A 14,594-nucleotide genomic window follows, 5' to 3' on the forward strand; every position below is an offset into this window, starting at 1 on the left:
CCTGGGTGCCGGGTGAGCCCAACCAGTCCTAGGAGCCGCATAGTGCCAGCTACCCCAAATGGCAGCTCCGAGTGCCCCCACCACCCCTCATCAACTCAAGCTGCCCCCATTCAGCCCTGCGCGCTCGGGGGGGGGGGAGGGGGGCGTGGTTACAATTAGCCACGCCCCCATCAGAGCAAAGCCCCGCCCCCGTGCGCGGCGGAAGTCTCGCGAGAAGCGGCGCGATGTGCGGGGGCTGCGTGGGCACGGAATACCCCGAGCGGGTGGGTGGGCCGCGGCCGGGCCGGATGGGGGGAGGGGGAGCCGGGGAGCAACGAAACCCGGTGCCGAGCCGTGCGGTGTCCCCTCGTAGGGCACCACGTGCCTGGAGGGCGGCTCCTTCCTCCTTAACTTCGTGGGGTGCGCGCGGTGCGGCCGCCGGGACTTCGTACTGCTGGGCAACCGCGCCGCCGGCCTGCACGGCGACGATGAGATCATCACCTACGACCGTGAGCTGGGGGGGGTCTGAAGGTGTCTGGAAGGGGGGGTTGCTTGGGGGTCTGGTGGTTTTTTGGGGGTAGGGGTTGTGTCGGGGGTCTGGTGCTTTAGGGTGGGTTGGCTTTGTGTGTGGGGAGGCGTTGCGGGGTCTCTGGGAGGGGGGATTTGGGGCTCAAGGCTGGTGTCTGAAGGGGGTAATTGGTGGGGTTCGGTGCTGTAAAGAGAGGGGTGCTGGGGGGATGTATGGGGGATGTTAGGGGTGTGGGGGGAGTGTTTGAGTATTGGGTCCGAGGGGGCATTGGGAGTTTGGTGCCTTGAAGGGGAAACTGGGGGGAGTCGAGCCTTGAGGGGGATATTGAGGGTTTGGGACCTTATGGGGGTTGATTACCCACTGAAGTGCTGGGAGGGGGGGGGGGGGGTTGGTGCTTTGAGACCTAGCCTGGGGCTCAGGGGGCTCAGCACCCCAGGGTGGGGCTTTTGCCCCATGTAGGGGCTGAGGTGGGTTCAGAGATGAAGCCAAGGGTCCCCAGTGAGCACTGTGCCAGAGCTGGGCACGTCCCCGTTTCTGAAGACCCTTACCTGGTCTCCTCTGCAGACCTGTGCAAGAACTGTCACCACCTGATTGCGCGCCACGAGTACACCTTCAGCGTGGTGGACGACTACCAGGTACATCCTCCAGGGGTCAGGGGGTTCTGCTGTGCCGCACTGTGTCTCCCCAACCCTGGGGGGTGCCCTCAGCCTTGCTAGTGCCCACCTGCCCTCACAGCCACTGGAGGGAGCTGGAGGTGAGCAGCAGCTTGGGGCCACCTGCAGCACTGGCACTGGTCCCGGTATCACAGGTGTAGTGCTCTGGAGCTCTGTGGCACACATGAAAGCAGCTACGGCACACTCCCCGTCCCTCTTCCCTGGCTCATTGCCCATTCAGCAGCAAAGTGCTGGAAAATGGGCTCTGGGCAGCCAGTGGGGCAGGGTCCTGGGGGGGTGAAATGCGATCTGTTGTGATCTGATTGCAATCAGGGATCAGGTGTCAGCCACAGCTCAGGTTTCCTTGGTGGTGGAGGGAGGGGATAGTGTGGCCTGAGCCCCCTTCCTGCACCGTGTTCTGCTCCAGGAGTACACCATGCTGTGCCTGCTATGTGGCCGCGCCGAGGACTCGGTCAGCATCCTGCCTGACGACCCACGTCAGATGACCCCACTCTTCTGAAGGCAGTTTGTAACTCTGGGTGGGGGGAGCTTCAGCCCTGACCTGAGACCGCTTTGTGCTGAAGAAAAGAAAGGGGGGGGGGGCCCAGCCTGTTGGCACCATGAGATGGTTCTGTGCAGCACAGCTGCCTAAAGAGTGCGAGCAATAAAGGTGAATTTGATACAGCTCAGAGCTGCATGCAGGAGCACTCTGTATTTGTTCCCCCCCTTCTTCCCCCCTCCCCCCCCTTAGTGGGAACGGGCTGGGGGTGATGTCATTCTCCTGTGCCCCACTTCCCAGTGCTTGCTCTGCTCCCAACCACCCCCCACCCAAAGCCCTTCTAGGGCTGTCGCCTCACTCTGCTTGCTGTGCCCCCCTTGAGGGCACTCATTCCTGTCATGGGCAGGGCAGGATGGCACGCCCTCACTGTGAGGCTGCAGAAATTGCTTCCACCTCTCCTTCCCTGCCACTGTGCTTGGCACCGTTCCATTCTGCACAGCCACTTCCTGCATCCCATGTGCTCGGTGTCTCAAAAACTAGGAAGGGGGGCACAAACAGGGGGGTTGGATGCTGCCTCCAGTTTGTTTATTGCCGCCAGCCCCATCCCAGCAGCCCCAGCCCTCCACCCCATCAGACTCCCTCCCCATGGGGGTTTCGGAGGGGGCCATCACCTGGCAGAGGACGGGGGCTATCTGGGGGGGGGAGTACGGCCCTACTTGGCCAGCTTGAGGAGGCGCTGGATATCAGGCTCTATCTGGGCGGTGGGCAGGCGAGGGCTGTAGCGACGGAAAGGTTCCCCCTCGGGCCCCACCAGGAACTTCTCAAAGTTCCAGGAGATGTCGGAGCGCCGCACGGGGCTCCACACCAGGAAACGGGGTTCGGCCATCAGGTGGTCTGCCTCATCCACAGGGGCGGGCAGGTGGGCCTTCAGGTAGGCGAAGACGGGGTGGGTGTCCTTCCCGTTCACCTGGCACTTCTGGAACAGGGTGAAGTTGGGCTCGAAGCCGCCCCCCGGCCGCACGTGCTTGAGACAGTTGAGGATCTCCTCATTGGTGCCGTTCTCCTGGCAAGGGTACGAGGGGCTGAGCCGCGTCATCCGCCACCCCACATCCCCTCATTCCCGTAGATTTACCTGGTAGCCAAACTGGTTGCAGGGGAAACCCAGCACCACCAGCCGCCGTGGGTAGCGTGCCTGCAGCTGGTTGAGCTGGGTGTAGTCCCGCACCGTGGTGCCTCAGAGCGATGCCACGTTCTCGATGAGGACCACCCGCCCGCGGAAGACGTTGAAGTCCACCTTCTCCCCCTGCAAGGAGGTGGCGCTGAGGTCGTAGAAGGACTTGGCGATGGGGATGCTCATGGCTGCAGGTGATGATGTGCTCTGCCACCCGCCTGCCTGCCTTAAAGGCTGCCCTGTGCCCACGTGACAGCATCCACGCTGTGACTGGGTGGAAAGCAGAGCCAGCCCACCTGCTGGCACCTGCCCAGGGAGAGGGCGGGGGAAGGCTAGGGCAGTGCCACCGGCCTCAATTATTGATGTGGCTGCCACAGCATGGAGCTAGAAGCAGCCAGGGGGTGGGTGGAGGGTGCTGGCTGTGTGTGCCCCCACATTGTCCTTAGCGCACGCCCATCCCGGTGCCCACCACCATCCTGATGCCCACATGTCCCAGTGTCCATCAGCATCCCAGTGCCAGCCATAATCCTGTTGCCTACATGTCGTCATTCTGGTACCCATCCATCCTGATGTCCAATGCTGTCCCACTGCCTGTGATTATCCTAATGCCCACAGCCAGCACTGTTCTGATGTCAGCTTGTCCCAGTGCCCATCATAATCCCAATGCCCACTCATCCAGGGAGTGACAGTGTCCTAAAGCTCACCTGCCCTGGTGCCCACTGTTGCATTGTCCATAACCACCCTAATAACCACAAGTGCCAGTGGCCATCATTTTGTTGCCAACTCACATATCTCAGCACTCATCACCATCCTGATGTCCACTGGTTTCAATAAGCAACAGCATCCTAATGCCCCAATATCCAGGTGTCTGCCACCACCCCACTGCACAACCCTTCCCAGTGCCCATGACCATCCTCACGCACGTATGCCCCATTATCCACCTCCCTTCTAATGTCATTCCATCCCAGTGCCCACCATAATCCCAGTGTCTGCACTTGCTAGTGCCCATCACCGTCCTAATGCCCACCCATCCCAGTAAGCAACCCAATGCCCAACCACCCTGATGCCCACCACCAACCCACTGCCCACCCAACCATGTGCTCACTGCCACCCTGATACCAACATGTTCCAGTGCCCACCTCTCCCCTGATGCCCACCACCATCCCATTGCCCCTCCATCCTGGCGCCTATGATCATCCTAATGCCCGCACTTCCCACCACCATCCATCCATTTCCCACCCATCCCAGTGCCCGCTGCTTGGTGCCCATGGCCCTGTTACCGCTGCATCTCCACAACCTTGTCCCCACCCTGGGAAAGGGGACACTAGTGGGTCCCCTCCATTATTCATCACTGCTCGGGTTGCCGCAGTGCCGGGGACGCCACGGTGGCACCGCCAGGTGACACCGTTCCCGGTGAAGGGGCTCCAGTATCTCCTTTATTGTGGAAACAATGTGCAAAACAGGGTTGCAGGGTGTGCCAACAGTGCCTGGGTCCCCCCCAAACACCAAGGGGCTGCAGTGGAGTAGGGGTAAGTCCCCATTCCTTGTGTCCCCCCGCCATGCCCCCTCTGTAGCAAGGCTGGGGGAGGCCAGGCTTCAACACCAGCAGTTTTTGGGGTTGTCATGCCCCCCTGGGGTCTGCTGCTCATCCTCCTCCAGCTGGGTCAGCTCAGGGGGGGCCGTGGCAGTGCGCAACCCCTCCAGCTCCTTGCGGTGCGCCTGCAGCACCAGCTCCGTCAGTCGGGTGAAGGACTGCGGGGAAATGGGGTCAGCCTTTGGGATGGGGTGGGAGGCACCCGCCGTCAGCCCCACACACCTCCTTTATGTTCAGGTTGCTGCAGGCACTGGTCTCATAGAAGTCCATTCCATACTCCCGGGCAAGCTGCGAGGCAAAGGGCTCGGCGGTGCCGATAGGATTTTGGGGTGAGGGGTCACCCCCCCATTTCTCAACATCATGGGGCAGACAGACGGTCCCATGGGGTGCACAGTCTATGGCCATGCATTGGGGTGTGGGGCAGTGGACATTTTAGGGGAGGCTGGAGGTGGGGGTGCATTTGGAAGTAGATCTTGGGTGATGCTGGGGGGAACACAGGAGGATGCTCAGGGTGCAGGAGGCTCCGGGGGGGGGGTCCTGGTGCCCTGAGGGGACCCTGGCCACACAGGGAGTGCCACCCCACCAGCTCACCTGCAGCCCTTGCTCTTTGGCCACTTGCCTCTTGTGCTCCTCGTCCGCTTTGTTCCCAATGAGGATCTTCTGGACGCCGTCGGGTGCATACTAAGAGAAGGGATGGGGGAGGAGGGAGCACATCAGCATCTCCCACCTCACCTATAAATGAAAGGGACCCCCCTCCAAGCCCCCACCTCGTCCACATCGCTGGCCCACTTGACGATGTGCTGGTAGGAGCGCTCACTGCTGATGTCGTATACTAGGAAAATGCCCTGCAAGAAAGGCACCAGGGAGGGGGGAGGGGGCAGCACTTTGACCTCCCCGTGCCTCAGTTTCTCCCCCTCGTACCCCTATTACCTGTGCCCGCCGGTAGTACTGCTTGGTGATGGTTTGGTACCGCTCCTGCCCTGCCGTGTCCCTGGGAGCATGGAGGGGGTTGGAGTGGTTATTCCTTACCCCATGCCTCAGATGAACCCCGAGGGGGGGGCACCATGGGTGCGGCCCCCCCAGGCACTCACCAGATCTGGATGCGCACCTTGATGCCATCCACCTCGATCGTCTTCATCTTGAAGTCCACCCCTGGATGGGAGGAGGGCAGCTTTATCATCATTATTTTTTTCCTTGGGGGTGGGACTGTTCCGTGCTCCCTCCCTACATTCAGCCGGGACTGGGGACGCCCCCCCACAGACCCCTTCAGCCCTCCTGACCCACAGCAAGCTGTGCTGTGCCACCCTGAGCCCCCACGGAGCTCCTTCCGCTGCCCTCCGATGCTCCCAGCTCTGCAGCTGCCCACTGCTCCTTGTCCCCAGCGTGGTGGCTCCCGGTGCCCCTGGTTTCCCTGCTGTTTCCTGGTGCTGCGATGCCCCCAGTGCTCCCAGTTTCCCATAGCTCCCATCTCCCCATTTTTCCAATTCTCCCAGCTCCCGCTTCCCCAGTTTCCAGGTTCCCCGGTGCTCCCAGCCCCCAATTTCTCCTCTTCCTGATTCTCCCACCTCCCGGTGCTCCCAGTTTCCCATTTTCCCACTACCCGTCGCTACCGGTTTCCCATTCTCCCATCGCTCCCAGCTCTCGGTGCCCCCGGTTTCCCGGTGCTCCCGGTTTCCCGGCGCCGCGATGCTCCCGGTACCCTCGGTTTCCAGGTTCCCGGGTGTTCCCAGCTCGCGTCGCCCCCGCTTTTGCTCTGCTCCCAGCCCCCCCCTACCCCCGCTTTCCTACTGCTTCCAGCTCCCGCTACCCGCCCGGTTTCCCGTCTCCCAGCTCCCACCCCTCGGCGCCGCGCATCCCCGGTGCGGGTACCGATGGTGGAGATGTGCGCCGGGTGGAACTCGCTGTCGGTGAAGCGGCACAGGAGGCACGTCTTACCCACGCCCGAGTCGCCGAGCAGCAGCAGGCGGAACAGCACGTCGTATTGCTTGGCCATGGCGGCCTCGCGCCGCCGCCGGGCCGGGGGAGGGGATCCTGCGGGATGGCACCGGGGCGGGGCGCGGGGATGCGCCGGGCACCGGGAAGGAGAGGCGGGAGGGATGGGGGGGAAGGGGGGGAGGCAATGAGGGATGCACCATGGGGGTACGAGGTGGGGGCACACATGGTTTTGGAGCGGGGGATGTAGGGGACAGAGAAGGGGGCATCCAGGGATGTGCGGTGGGATACTGGGAGATGCCCCCTGGGTCTTTGGGAAGCATCATGGGGATACGCGGGGGGGGTATGGGACAATGAAGAGTCATGAGTTTGGAGCAGGGGATGTGAGTGACAGATGAGGACGCAGCAAGGGGCAGAAAGGGATGCAGTGGGGGACACTAACAGGGACAATGTGAGATGTCCTGGGGCACCTAGAGGCAGCAGTATGGGGTGTATGGAGTGGACCGTGGGACACCAATGGGAACACCTGGAGTTGCAGCCAAGGCACTGGGAGGAACCACAGTGCATTAAGGGGGTACCAGGGACACACGCACAGGTTTGGACCCAAAGGACATGGGTGACACCGCAGCAGATATCTGGGAATGCACTGGGGGTCACCAGGAGGAGGTGGCATGGGGATGCACCAGGGGGGTGCAGGGGGCACACACACGGGTTTGGAGCAGGATATGTGGGTGACAGGTGGGGACACGGCAGGAACACCCGGAGATGCACTGGAGGACGCCAGTGGGGCTACCAGGAGATGTCCTGTGTCACTGGGAGGCAGCACGGGGAGGGGCTGGGGGATATGGGACAAGGAGGGGGACGTGTTTGGAGCTGGGGATGTGGGCAACAGCTGGGGACACAGCAGGGGACAGCATAGGGGTGCAACTGGGCGACGTTGGAGGGGACATCGGGGGACATGCTGGGTCACTGGGAAGATGCAGCAGGGGGTACGGGGTGGGGACACGCGTGGGTTTGGAGGGGGGGATGTGGGTGACAGTATGGGACAAACCACAGGGCGTTGGTGGGGACAATGGGAGACGTCCGCAGGTCACTGTGAGGCCGCACCGAGTGGGGTGATGGGGTGGGGACACCCCGAGCCAGCCCACGGAACACCCCCAGGGTTGGGGGTTTGCCTGCGCGGCCCGAGCGTCGCAGCGCCACGAGGTGACACCGCGGCCACACTGCGACACGGCGTCACGTGACCGCGCAACGCCAGCGCGCCGCCACGCAGCGCCGCCTGCCCCGGGGTGGTCGGGGCTTTAGAGAGGAGTGGGCGTGGCCAACAACAGAGGGCGTGGCTAAAACGCGAAAGGGGCGTGGTCTTATGTCCCCGCCCGGCCGCCGTCGGCCCGGCCGGCAGCAGCATGGCGGGGGTCTCCCCGCCCGGCCCCGGTCCGCACGGCCCCGGCGGTCGGCGTCGGCTGCGGGAAGACGGCGTGAGGACGCACACCTCCGCCGAGCAGGTGCGGGGAGAGAGGCTGTGGGGTCGGGCAGTGAGGGATTGGGGTCTGAGAGGCCGTACGGCCGGGGCTGAGGTACTGCTGTGTGAGGGGCCGGGGGGTCTGAGGGCTTGGGGTGTGGAAGTGGTTGGGGACGGGGAGCGGAGGGAGCCTGGGGCTGAGGGACTTGGGGCCGAGGGGGCTGTGGGGCTGGAATCTGTGGGACTGGGGGCTGAGGGACTGGGATCTAAGGGGGCTGTGGGGCTGAATATGAAAGGGCCTAAGACTGAGAGCTTGCAGAGCATGGGGTTGTGACGGAGCCGTGGAGCTGGGTCTGAGGGAGCTGGGGTCTGAAGGGCAGGGGCTGAGACTGGGGTCTGAGAGGGCCAAAGCCTGAAGAACTGAGTTCTGAGAGGCGGTGGTTGTGGAATGCCGTGGGTCTGGGGTCTGAGTGCCATGATCAGAGAGTGCCATGGGCCCAGGTGTGAGGCAGTGAGGGGGTGAACTCCCCTGCTCCAGTCCGGGGTGCGTTGCTTAACTCTGGGACCAGGAAGCCCCAGCTGTACTTCTTGCATCAGCTCCCTTGGCCCTGGCGTGCTGGGGTGGGACAGGGAGGGATCTGAAAACTTTAACCTTAGACCTAAAGCGAGTGCAGGTTGCATGGTGTCGCATCTCCTGGCACTGACTGTGTGCTCTACTTCTTGTGGCACAGAGCAAAGTGGAAGACATTGTGCAGGAAGTGTTCGATGCCTACAAGACGAACCACCATGCCGTGCAGTAAGTCCCCCATGAGTGCTCCCACAGCATGCTCTGGGCTGGGGCTCTGCTGAGCCCTGCCTGCTGCTTTGCAGGTTCGTCCTGCAGAGGGAGAAGCACTTCCACTACCTGAAGAGAGGCCTCCGGCAGCTGGGTGAAGCATATGAGGTACTGAGCACAGCCCCAGGGCTCCCTGGTGAACCCTTCAATTGTCACTGAGTTCTTCCTGCCCTGGAGGCTGCTCCTGTGCCATGGGGTGCCCCGGGGCAGTGGATTCGTGATTTGCCCTTCCCAGAGTGCCTGTAGCCCCTCGTGTCCCCCCTGTCCCTATAGTGTCTGGATGCCAGCCGCCCCTGGCTCTGCTACTGGATCCTGCACAGCCTGGAGCTGCTGGAGGAGCCCATTCCCCAGTCGATCGCCTCTGAGTAAGTCCTTCCTCAGCCCTGGAGGGCACTGAAGGGTCTGCACCCCATAAGCTATGTCAGAGCTGCTCAGTGTGGGTGCACCCGCTCCCAGAGGTGCCCGCTGCCATGTCCTCTGGGGCCACCTCCCGCCATCCCCGAGTCCCTGGCGCCAGCACAACGGTGCTTTGTGTCCTGTGGAGCCCTCAATGCTGCCTATTCTTGCCGGCCAGCATCTCGTGACAGAGGGAGGTGGGGGAGATACAGGAGTCAGCATCCACCTCCTGGGGTGGGGGGCTCCCCGAGGTCGTTGGGACACATCACCAAGGTGGGAACCCCCCTGGAAATACCTGGGGATGCTGAGCTGGGGCTGGAACCCTTTGCTGCTATGGGATGTGCTAAGGGAAGGCTCAGTGCCATCCTGGGACCCTCACCCTCCTGCCAACCCTACCCCAGTGTGCTTCCCTGGTTCCTGTCCCCATCTGTCTCCCTTGTCCCTGCAGTGTCTGCCAGTTCCTGAGCTGCTGCCAGAGTCCCCAGGGTGGCTTTGGGGGGGGCCCAGGCCAGCACCCCCACCTTGCCCCCACTTATGCCGCTGTCAACGCGCTCTGCATCATTGGCACAGAAGAAGCATATAGCATCATTGATAGGTACAGGAGGGTGGTGTGGGGCTGTGGTTGGGGTGTGTGGAGGGGTTTGTAGCTCCACGCTGCCCCACACACCTGCATTCTTCCACAGGCAGAAGTTGCTGGAGTACCTCTACACACTAAAGCAGCCCGATGGCTCCTTCCTTATGCATGTAGGCGGTGAGGTGGATGTCAGGTGGGTGAGCTGTCCCCTCTTTGACTCTCTGCAGCCCTCACCAGGGCTGTGGACAGAGGGACATTGCCTCCTTCTCCCCCAGGAGTGCCTACTGTGCTGCTGCAGTGGCATCGCTGACCAATGTCCTCACACCCGCGCTGTTCACTGGGACAGCTGAGTGGATAGCAAGGTGAGTGCTGGCCCAGAGTGGGCACAGGGTTGGTGGCCTCTCTGTCACCATCCTCAGCGTTGTCCTTGTGCAGGTGCCAGAACTGGGAAGGCGGTATCGGCGGGGTGCCAGGCATGGAGGCTCATGGTGGGTACACCTTCTGTGGGCTGGCAGCGCTGGTCATCCTGAAGAAGGAGCACCTGCTGAACCTGCGCAGCCTGCTGGTGGGTGTCACAGGGTGCCGTGGTGCTGGGGGGGGGTCCTGGTTTTGGTTGTGAAACCCACTCCTGGTGATGAAACCTGCTATCCCATGCAGCACTGGGTGACTGGGCGGCAGATGCACTTCGAGGGTGGCTTCCAGGGCCGCTGCAACAAGCTTGTGGATGGCTGCTACTCCTTCTGGCAGGCAGGGCTGCTGCCCCTGCTGCACCGTGCCCTTCACACACAGGGTGAGTGGCCAAAACGGGGAAAACTGGGGCTTCATCTGCCTCCAAGAAGCATGTTTGTGGAAGGGGAATGAATGAGCTTGAGCAAGGAAACAAAGCATGGCATAGCCCTGGAGGGTGAAGCAGGGCCTTTGGTTAGAAAGAGGTTTCCCTGGGGTGGTTTTGGGGTGTTTTAACAGACCTTCTTTCCCTCCCTTCTCCTGTGCAGGTGACGACGCACTCAGCATGTCACGCTGGATGTTCGACCAGTCGGCGCTGCAGGAGTACATCCTGCTGTGCTGCCAGTGCCCAGCTGGAGGGCTCCTGGACAAGCCAGGAAAGTGAGTACTGAGGTGGTTGTGGGGGAGGTAATGCACCCCTAGATCTCTCTGCTCAGTGTGCCTCCCACCCTCCCCCAGGTCACGGGACTTCTACCACACCTGCTACTGCCTGAGCGGGTTGGCCATTGCCCAGCACTTCGGCAGTGGAGATCTGCACCACGAGTTGGTCCTGGGCATCCCTGAAAACCGCCTGGTAGGTGGGGGAGAGGGGATACGGGACTCCCACTTTGGGGCTTCTTCAAGCTCAAAGTGCTTTGTCCTTCACTCTGGCAGCAGCCCACGCATCCGATCTACAACATTGTGCCGGAAAAAGTGGTGAAGGCAGTGATGCACTTCTTGCAGCAGCCCATACCCAGCCTGGAGGCAACAGGGTAGGGGTCTGTGCTCCACCCATCTGGGCAGAGTGAGGCCCTCAGGGTGCTAGCCATACCAAAAAGGAGCCAGGGGGCCATAAAGCAGAGCTGCCACCTGCCCTCAGGGTGAGTAAGGAGCATGGGAGGGTTCCCAGCCCTGCTCCCCCCTCCCCGACCCCAAGAAAACACAGTTACCATGGGGAAGGATAAAATAAGTTTTGGGTTTTTTTCCTTTTTATTATTTATAAGTCTTATAGTAAAGGGAAGCCTTAACTTGCAAGACAACTCTGAGCAGTATGTACAACATACTTTAGATCCATGGAATGAATGGCGTTAAAATGGGGTCACCTACAGGGAGAGGAGAGGTGGGGAAATGCCACAAATGTGGGGAGGGGGCTTCTGGTGTTTGTGTTGGAGGAGTGGGACATAGGGCAGGATGCACACGCAGACCACCCAGCCCGAGCCCTGCAGCTCCATGCCATGGAGGGCAGGGGGGTGCCTTGCACACGCAGGAAATAAATAGCGAGACCCCCGCCCTGTGCTCACCCCCTGGGGGTGCCCACAGGTGGGCAATGGGGGCTGGGGGGGATGCCCGCCTCCTGCACAGGCTCGTGCTCAGCTCAGGGCTGCAGTGGTCCCTGGGTATAAATAGAAATGCTCATATAAAATCGAAGGGGGAGAGGGGGCGCAGAGAGGGGCTCGCTAGCGGCAGGGGGGAGGGGAAAGGGGGGATGTTGGGGGCATCTCCACGCAGTCGGGGTCCCCCAGGCCCCCCCTGGATTCCGGCACGGGGGGCTGCAAGGGTGCAGCCCTGGAGCCTTGAGGAGAAAAGGGTGAGTCCTTAGGGGGCCAGGGGGCAGGTGTGGGGGGGCCTAGCTGGCCTCCATGCGCAGCTTCTTCCTGCTCTGTGGCTCATCAGGCTCCGAGTCAGAGCTGGAGTCAGAGCCGCCGTCAAAAGCGGAGATGGCGCTGCCCTTGGGGTTGGTGTAGAGGCTGCTGTCCGCTGCTGGGTAGTTGGCCTGCAGCTGGGCACTCGAGCGCGCCTTCTCCAGGGCTCGCACTGCAAGGCAGGGGGTGTCACAGCCCAGGGTGGGGAGGGGCACGGCCTTTGTACCCCCTTCCTGGGGGGGAGCTCACCTTGCTGCTCCAGCAGTGCGTTCTGCCGCTTGAGGTCATCGATGTCCTGCTGGTGCGTGTGGTTTTTCCGGCGCATGTACTGGATGTACTCTGTGGCTTTGTCCAGGATTTGGGCCCGGGATGCCTGTGGCAATAGTGGGAAAAGGCATGGGCCAGATAAAGACCTCAGTTCTGCTGTGGGGTGGAGGCCCCCAGGATGTGTGTGGCACCGTTTCAGAGACCCACAGCCCCTCACTGACTGCACCGCTGGGTTCCACCACCAAAACCTCAGAGCTGGGCAACGTTTGCAGGAGGAAGCACTGCTCCGCTTGGCATAGCCGAGGGAGGGGGAAGTCAAAAAGGTCCCTGTGGGGCGTGCCACCGCGCTCCACAACCTCACCTTCTCGCCCTGCAGGGAGGGCACGGAGTCACGCAGGCTGTGGAAACTGTCCTTGATGTGGTCCCGCCGTTTGCGCTCCAGTGCGTTGTGGTGGGCTCGCTTGTCTGCCTGCAGGGGGGGGGGGGCACGTGCACACACACACACAGAGGGGGGCAGGGAGGGGGGGGGTCACAGTGCTTTCGGTTTCCCCGTGGCACAGCTTCCTGCTGTGGCTGAATTGGGGCTGGGCCTAGAAGTAGGGGCTGGTGGGGGGGGGGGAGGCAGATTCACACCCCCCAGAATGCATCATAGCCCCTGTAGCACACAGCGTTGCCTCTGCATAGACCCAAAGGGCACGGCCCCACGTGCGTCCTCTCTCCCCAAGGTAGCTCGCTGGAAAGAGGCAACCCCACGCTTCCCTCTGCTCCAAAAAGAGCCCGCAGAGAGATGGCTCCGAAAGAGACACCCTCCCTCGCAACCACACAAATTCATTGCATCTTCCCGATAAAGCAGGCACAGCCCTCCTGCTTCCCACACCTGACAGCCCTTATTTAATGCCACAACCTCCCCAGACGACCCCTAAACATAGCTCCCACAGGTGCCATTACCCTCCAAAGTAAAGACACTTCCATAACATGACCCCACAGGTGTCTGTTCTGACCTCCCAAACCAAACCCAACTTTGTCCGTTTTGCCCCCCCACTCCCCCAAGACAAAGTACTCTCTTATCAGCACAGCCTCCCAGACACACCCCAAACACAACCCCACCCCCCAAAAACAGTCCAAAAGCCACAGCCCCAAAGAAGCATCCCTGTCAGAGTCCTATCGCCACCGCCCCCCATTTCCCTTCAAACATAGACCCTCCCCCTAACAGAGCCCCAGATCCACTCCCACGACACAGCCCCCCTGAAGACACATCTCACACCCTGAGTCTCATAGATATCCCCCACTTACACAGAGTCCCCCCAGAGACACATCCCACAGGTATCTCCCCCCAGCTCGACTCCATAGGGCCTCCATCATGACATAATCCCCCAGAACAAAACAGAGCCCTCCCATCACCACAATCCCCCATCTCCTCCCAACCAGAGCCCCCCTTTTCCCCGTGCAGCCCTCCCAAAGACACATCCCACAGGTGTTCCCCCCAAACTGAACCCCACAGCTGACCCCCCCATGACACACAGCCCCCCCAAACACAACCCCACAAGTGTTCCCCCCAAACAGAGCCCTCCCATCACCGAAGCCCCCTCCAAATCCCCCTATAACAAAGCCCTAGAGGCCTCCCCACAACACCCCTCCCCCAAACAATTCCAAAGACGCATCCCACAGCTGCTCCCCCAACAGGACCCTATGGACCCCCCCATCACACCGACCTCCCTCAGACCCTCCCCGCGTTTCCACACAGGTGTCCCCCCTCCACCAAAAAACCCCACACAGGCGCACCCCCCGCCCCAACTACGACCTCCTCTTGGCACAGCCCTCCCCCAACCAGTGCTCCCCCAAGAGCAGAACCCCATAGCCCCTCCCCCCCCCTACGTACCGCGGACTGGAAGCGGGGCTGCTCCTCCTGCGGGCCCCGTGAGGAGGAAGCATGGAAGGGCGGAGGAGAGGAGGAAGAAGGGACAAACCGAGCGTTACCCCCTCACTGCCCACATCGGGGCACCGGGGGGAGGGTGGGGAACGGGGGGGTGGGCGGACTCACGTCGCTCTCCACCTCGATGTCATCGTTGTCGCTCATCGCTGCCGGCCAGGGAGCAGCGGGCCGCGCCGCCACAACAACAGCGCGCAGCGCGCATGCGCCCGCCCTGCCCGGCCGTCTGCCTGAGCGCGGGGCACTGTGGGGCGGCGAGTCCAAGGCCGGCGAGGCTGCGCAGGCGGGGGCACGCAGGGGACTATAGTTCCCGACGTGCACCGCGCCCAGCGCATTGCATGCCGGGAGCTGTAGTCCTCTAGTGGTCACGCGACCGGAAGTCCCGCCGGCGGACGGAAGTGCCGCTGCCTTCTCCCTCACGGAGG

At 62.1% G+C, this 14,594-nt stretch overlaps 5 protein-coding genes across 9 annotated transcripts; 2 read left to right on the forward strand and 3 right to left on the reverse strand.

Annotated features, from left to right (window-relative positions):
- The first annotated feature begins 145 nt into the window (after nucleotides 1-145).
- On the forward strand, nucleotides 146-1,869 carry CHURC1 (churchill domain containing 1). Its single transcript, XM_031607282.2, has 4 exons — nucleotides 146-263; nucleotides 353-488; nucleotides 1,073-1,143; nucleotides 1,589-1,869. Exons 1-4 carry the CDS (start codon nucleotides 225-227, stop codon nucleotides 1,679-1,681), a joined length of 339 nt encoding a protein of 112 aa, XP_031463142.1. The 5' UTR covers nucleotides 146-224; the 3' UTR covers nucleotides 1,682-1,869.
- A 349-nt stretch (nucleotides 1,870-2,218) lies between these two features.
- Nucleotides 2,219-4,251, reverse strand: GPX2 (glutathione peroxidase 2). The gene is made up of 2 exons (XM_031607279.2): nucleotides 2,793-4,251; nucleotides 2,219-2,723 (listed from the first exon to the last, which is right to left on the reverse strand). Exons 1-2 carry the CDS (start codon nucleotides 3,015-3,017, stop codon nucleotides 2,373-2,375), a joined length of 576 nt encoding a protein of 191 aa, XP_031463139.1. The 5' UTR covers nucleotides 3,018-4,251; the 3' UTR covers nucleotides 2,219-2,372.
- RAB15 (RAB15, member RAS oncogene family) lies at nucleotides 4,246-6,480 on the reverse strand. 3 transcript variants are annotated; one of them, XM_031607284.2, is made up of 7 exons: nucleotides 6,295-6,479; nucleotides 5,517-5,577; nucleotides 5,356-5,416; nucleotides 5,193-5,270; nucleotides 5,017-5,106; nucleotides 4,648-4,713; nucleotides 4,246-4,583 (listed from the first exon to the last, which is right to left on the reverse strand). In XM_031607284.2, the coding sequence occupies exons 1-7, from the start codon at nucleotides 6,416-6,418 to the stop codon at nucleotides 4,428-4,430; spliced, it is 636 nt and encodes a 211-aa protein (XP_031463144.1). In that variant the 5' UTR covers nucleotides 6,419-6,479; the 3' UTR covers nucleotides 4,246-4,427. The 3 variants fall into 3 exon arrangements, with proteins under 3 accessions (XP_031463144.1, XP_089996426.1, XP_089996425.1); XM_090140300.1 differs by lacking the exon at nucleotides 6,295-6,479 and adding an exon at nucleotides 6,036-6,151; XM_090140299.1 differs by lacking the exon at nucleotides 4,648-4,713 and having other exon boundaries at nucleotides 6,295-6,480.
- A 1,226-nt stretch (nucleotides 6,481-7,706) lies between these two features.
- FNTB (farnesyltransferase, CAAX box, subunit beta) lies at nucleotides 7,707-11,369 on the forward strand. Of its 2 annotated transcripts, none has more exons than XM_031607269.2 (12): nucleotides 7,707-7,862; nucleotides 8,551-8,615; nucleotides 8,690-8,762; nucleotides 8,928-9,019; nucleotides 9,499-9,645; nucleotides 9,734-9,817; nucleotides 9,900-9,986; nucleotides 10,060-10,189; nucleotides 10,282-10,414; nucleotides 10,620-10,731; nucleotides 10,810-10,924; nucleotides 11,005-11,369. In XM_031607269.2, exons 1-12 carry the CDS (start codon nucleotides 7,764-7,766, stop codon nucleotides 11,104-11,106), a joined length of 1,239 nt encoding a protein of 412 aa, XP_031463129.1. In that variant the 5' UTR covers nucleotides 7,707-7,763; the 3' UTR covers nucleotides 11,107-11,369. The 2 variants fall into 2 exon arrangements, with proteins under 2 accessions (XP_031463129.1, XP_089996417.1); XM_090140291.1 differs by having other exon boundaries at nucleotides 11,008-11,369.
- MAX (MYC associated transcriptional regulator X) lies at nucleotides 11,297-14,505 on the reverse strand. Of its 2 annotated transcripts, none has more exons than XM_031607281.2 (5): nucleotides 14,281-14,505; nucleotides 14,119-14,145; nucleotides 12,601-12,708; nucleotides 12,222-12,345; nucleotides 11,297-12,144 (listed from the first exon to the last, which is right to left on the reverse strand). In XM_031607281.2, exons 1-5 carry the CDS (start codon nucleotides 14,314-14,316, stop codon nucleotides 11,957-11,959), a joined length of 483 nt encoding a protein of 160 aa, XP_031463141.1. In that variant the 5' UTR covers nucleotides 14,317-14,505; the 3' UTR covers nucleotides 11,297-11,956. The 2 variants fall into 2 exon arrangements, with proteins under 2 accessions (XP_031463141.1, XP_031463140.1); XM_031607280.2 differs by having other exon boundaries at nucleotides 12,222-12,351.
- Between the last annotated feature and the right edge of the window lie 89 nt (nucleotides 14,506-14,594).

Source organism: Phasianus colchicus, chromosome 5, assembly GCF_987193195.1.
Source record: "Phasianus colchicus chromosome 5, bPhaCol1.hap1.1, whole genome shotgun sequence".
NCBI lineage: Eukaryota > Metazoa > Chordata > Aves > Galliformes > Phasianidae > Phasianus > Phasianus colchicus.

Bases quoted from the DNA above. Each gene is read 5' to 3' on its own strand.
- CHURC1 (XM_031607282.2), top strand. From the start codon at position 225: ATGTGCGGGGGCTGCGTGGGCACGGAATACCCCGAGCGG. The intron at 264-352 runs GTGGGTGGGCCG...GTCCCCTCGTAG, and splicing joins GCACGGAATACCCCGAGCGG to GGCACCACGTGCCTGGAGGG. The intron at 1,144-1,588 runs GTACATCCTCCA...GTTCTGCTCCAG, and splicing joins GCGTGGTGGACGACTACCAG to GAGTACACCATGCTGTGCCT.
- MAX (XM_031607280.2), bottom strand. From the start codon at position 14,316: ATGAGCGACAACGATGACATCGAGGTGGAGAGCGAC. The intron at 12,709-14,118 runs GTACGTAGGGGG...CCCCCCCTGCAG, and splicing joins AGCCCCGCTTCCAGTCCGCG to GCAGACAAGCGAGCCCACCA. The intron at 12,352-12,600 runs GTGAGGTTGTGG...TTCCCACTATTG, and splicing joins CCTCCCTGCAGGGCGAGAAG to CCACAGGCATCCCGGGCCCA.
- FNTB (XM_031607269.2), top strand. From the start codon at position 7,764: ATGGCGGGGGTCTCCCCGCCCGGCCCCGGTCCGCACGGCCCCGGCGGT. The intron at 8,616-8,689 runs GTAAGTCCCCCA...GCTGCTTTGCAG, and splicing joins ACGAACCACCATGCCGTGCA to GTTCGTCCTGCAGAGGGAGA. The intron at 10,732-10,809 runs GTGAGTACTGAG...ACCCTCCCCCAG, and splicing joins CTCCTGGACAAGCCAGGAAA to GTCACGGGACTTCTACCACA.
- RAB15 (XM_031607284.2), bottom strand. From the start codon at position 6,418: ATGGCCAAGCAATACGACGTGCTGTTCCGCCTGCTGCTGCTCGGCGAC. The intron at 4,714-5,016 runs GTGAGCTGGTGG...TTTGCCTCGCAG, and splicing joins CCAAAGAGCAAGGGCTGCAG to CTTGCCCGGGAGTATGGAAT. The intron at 4,584-4,647 runs GTGTGTGGGGCT...ATTTCCCCGCAG, and splicing joins GCAACCTGAACATAAAGGAG to TCCTTCACCCGACTGACGGA.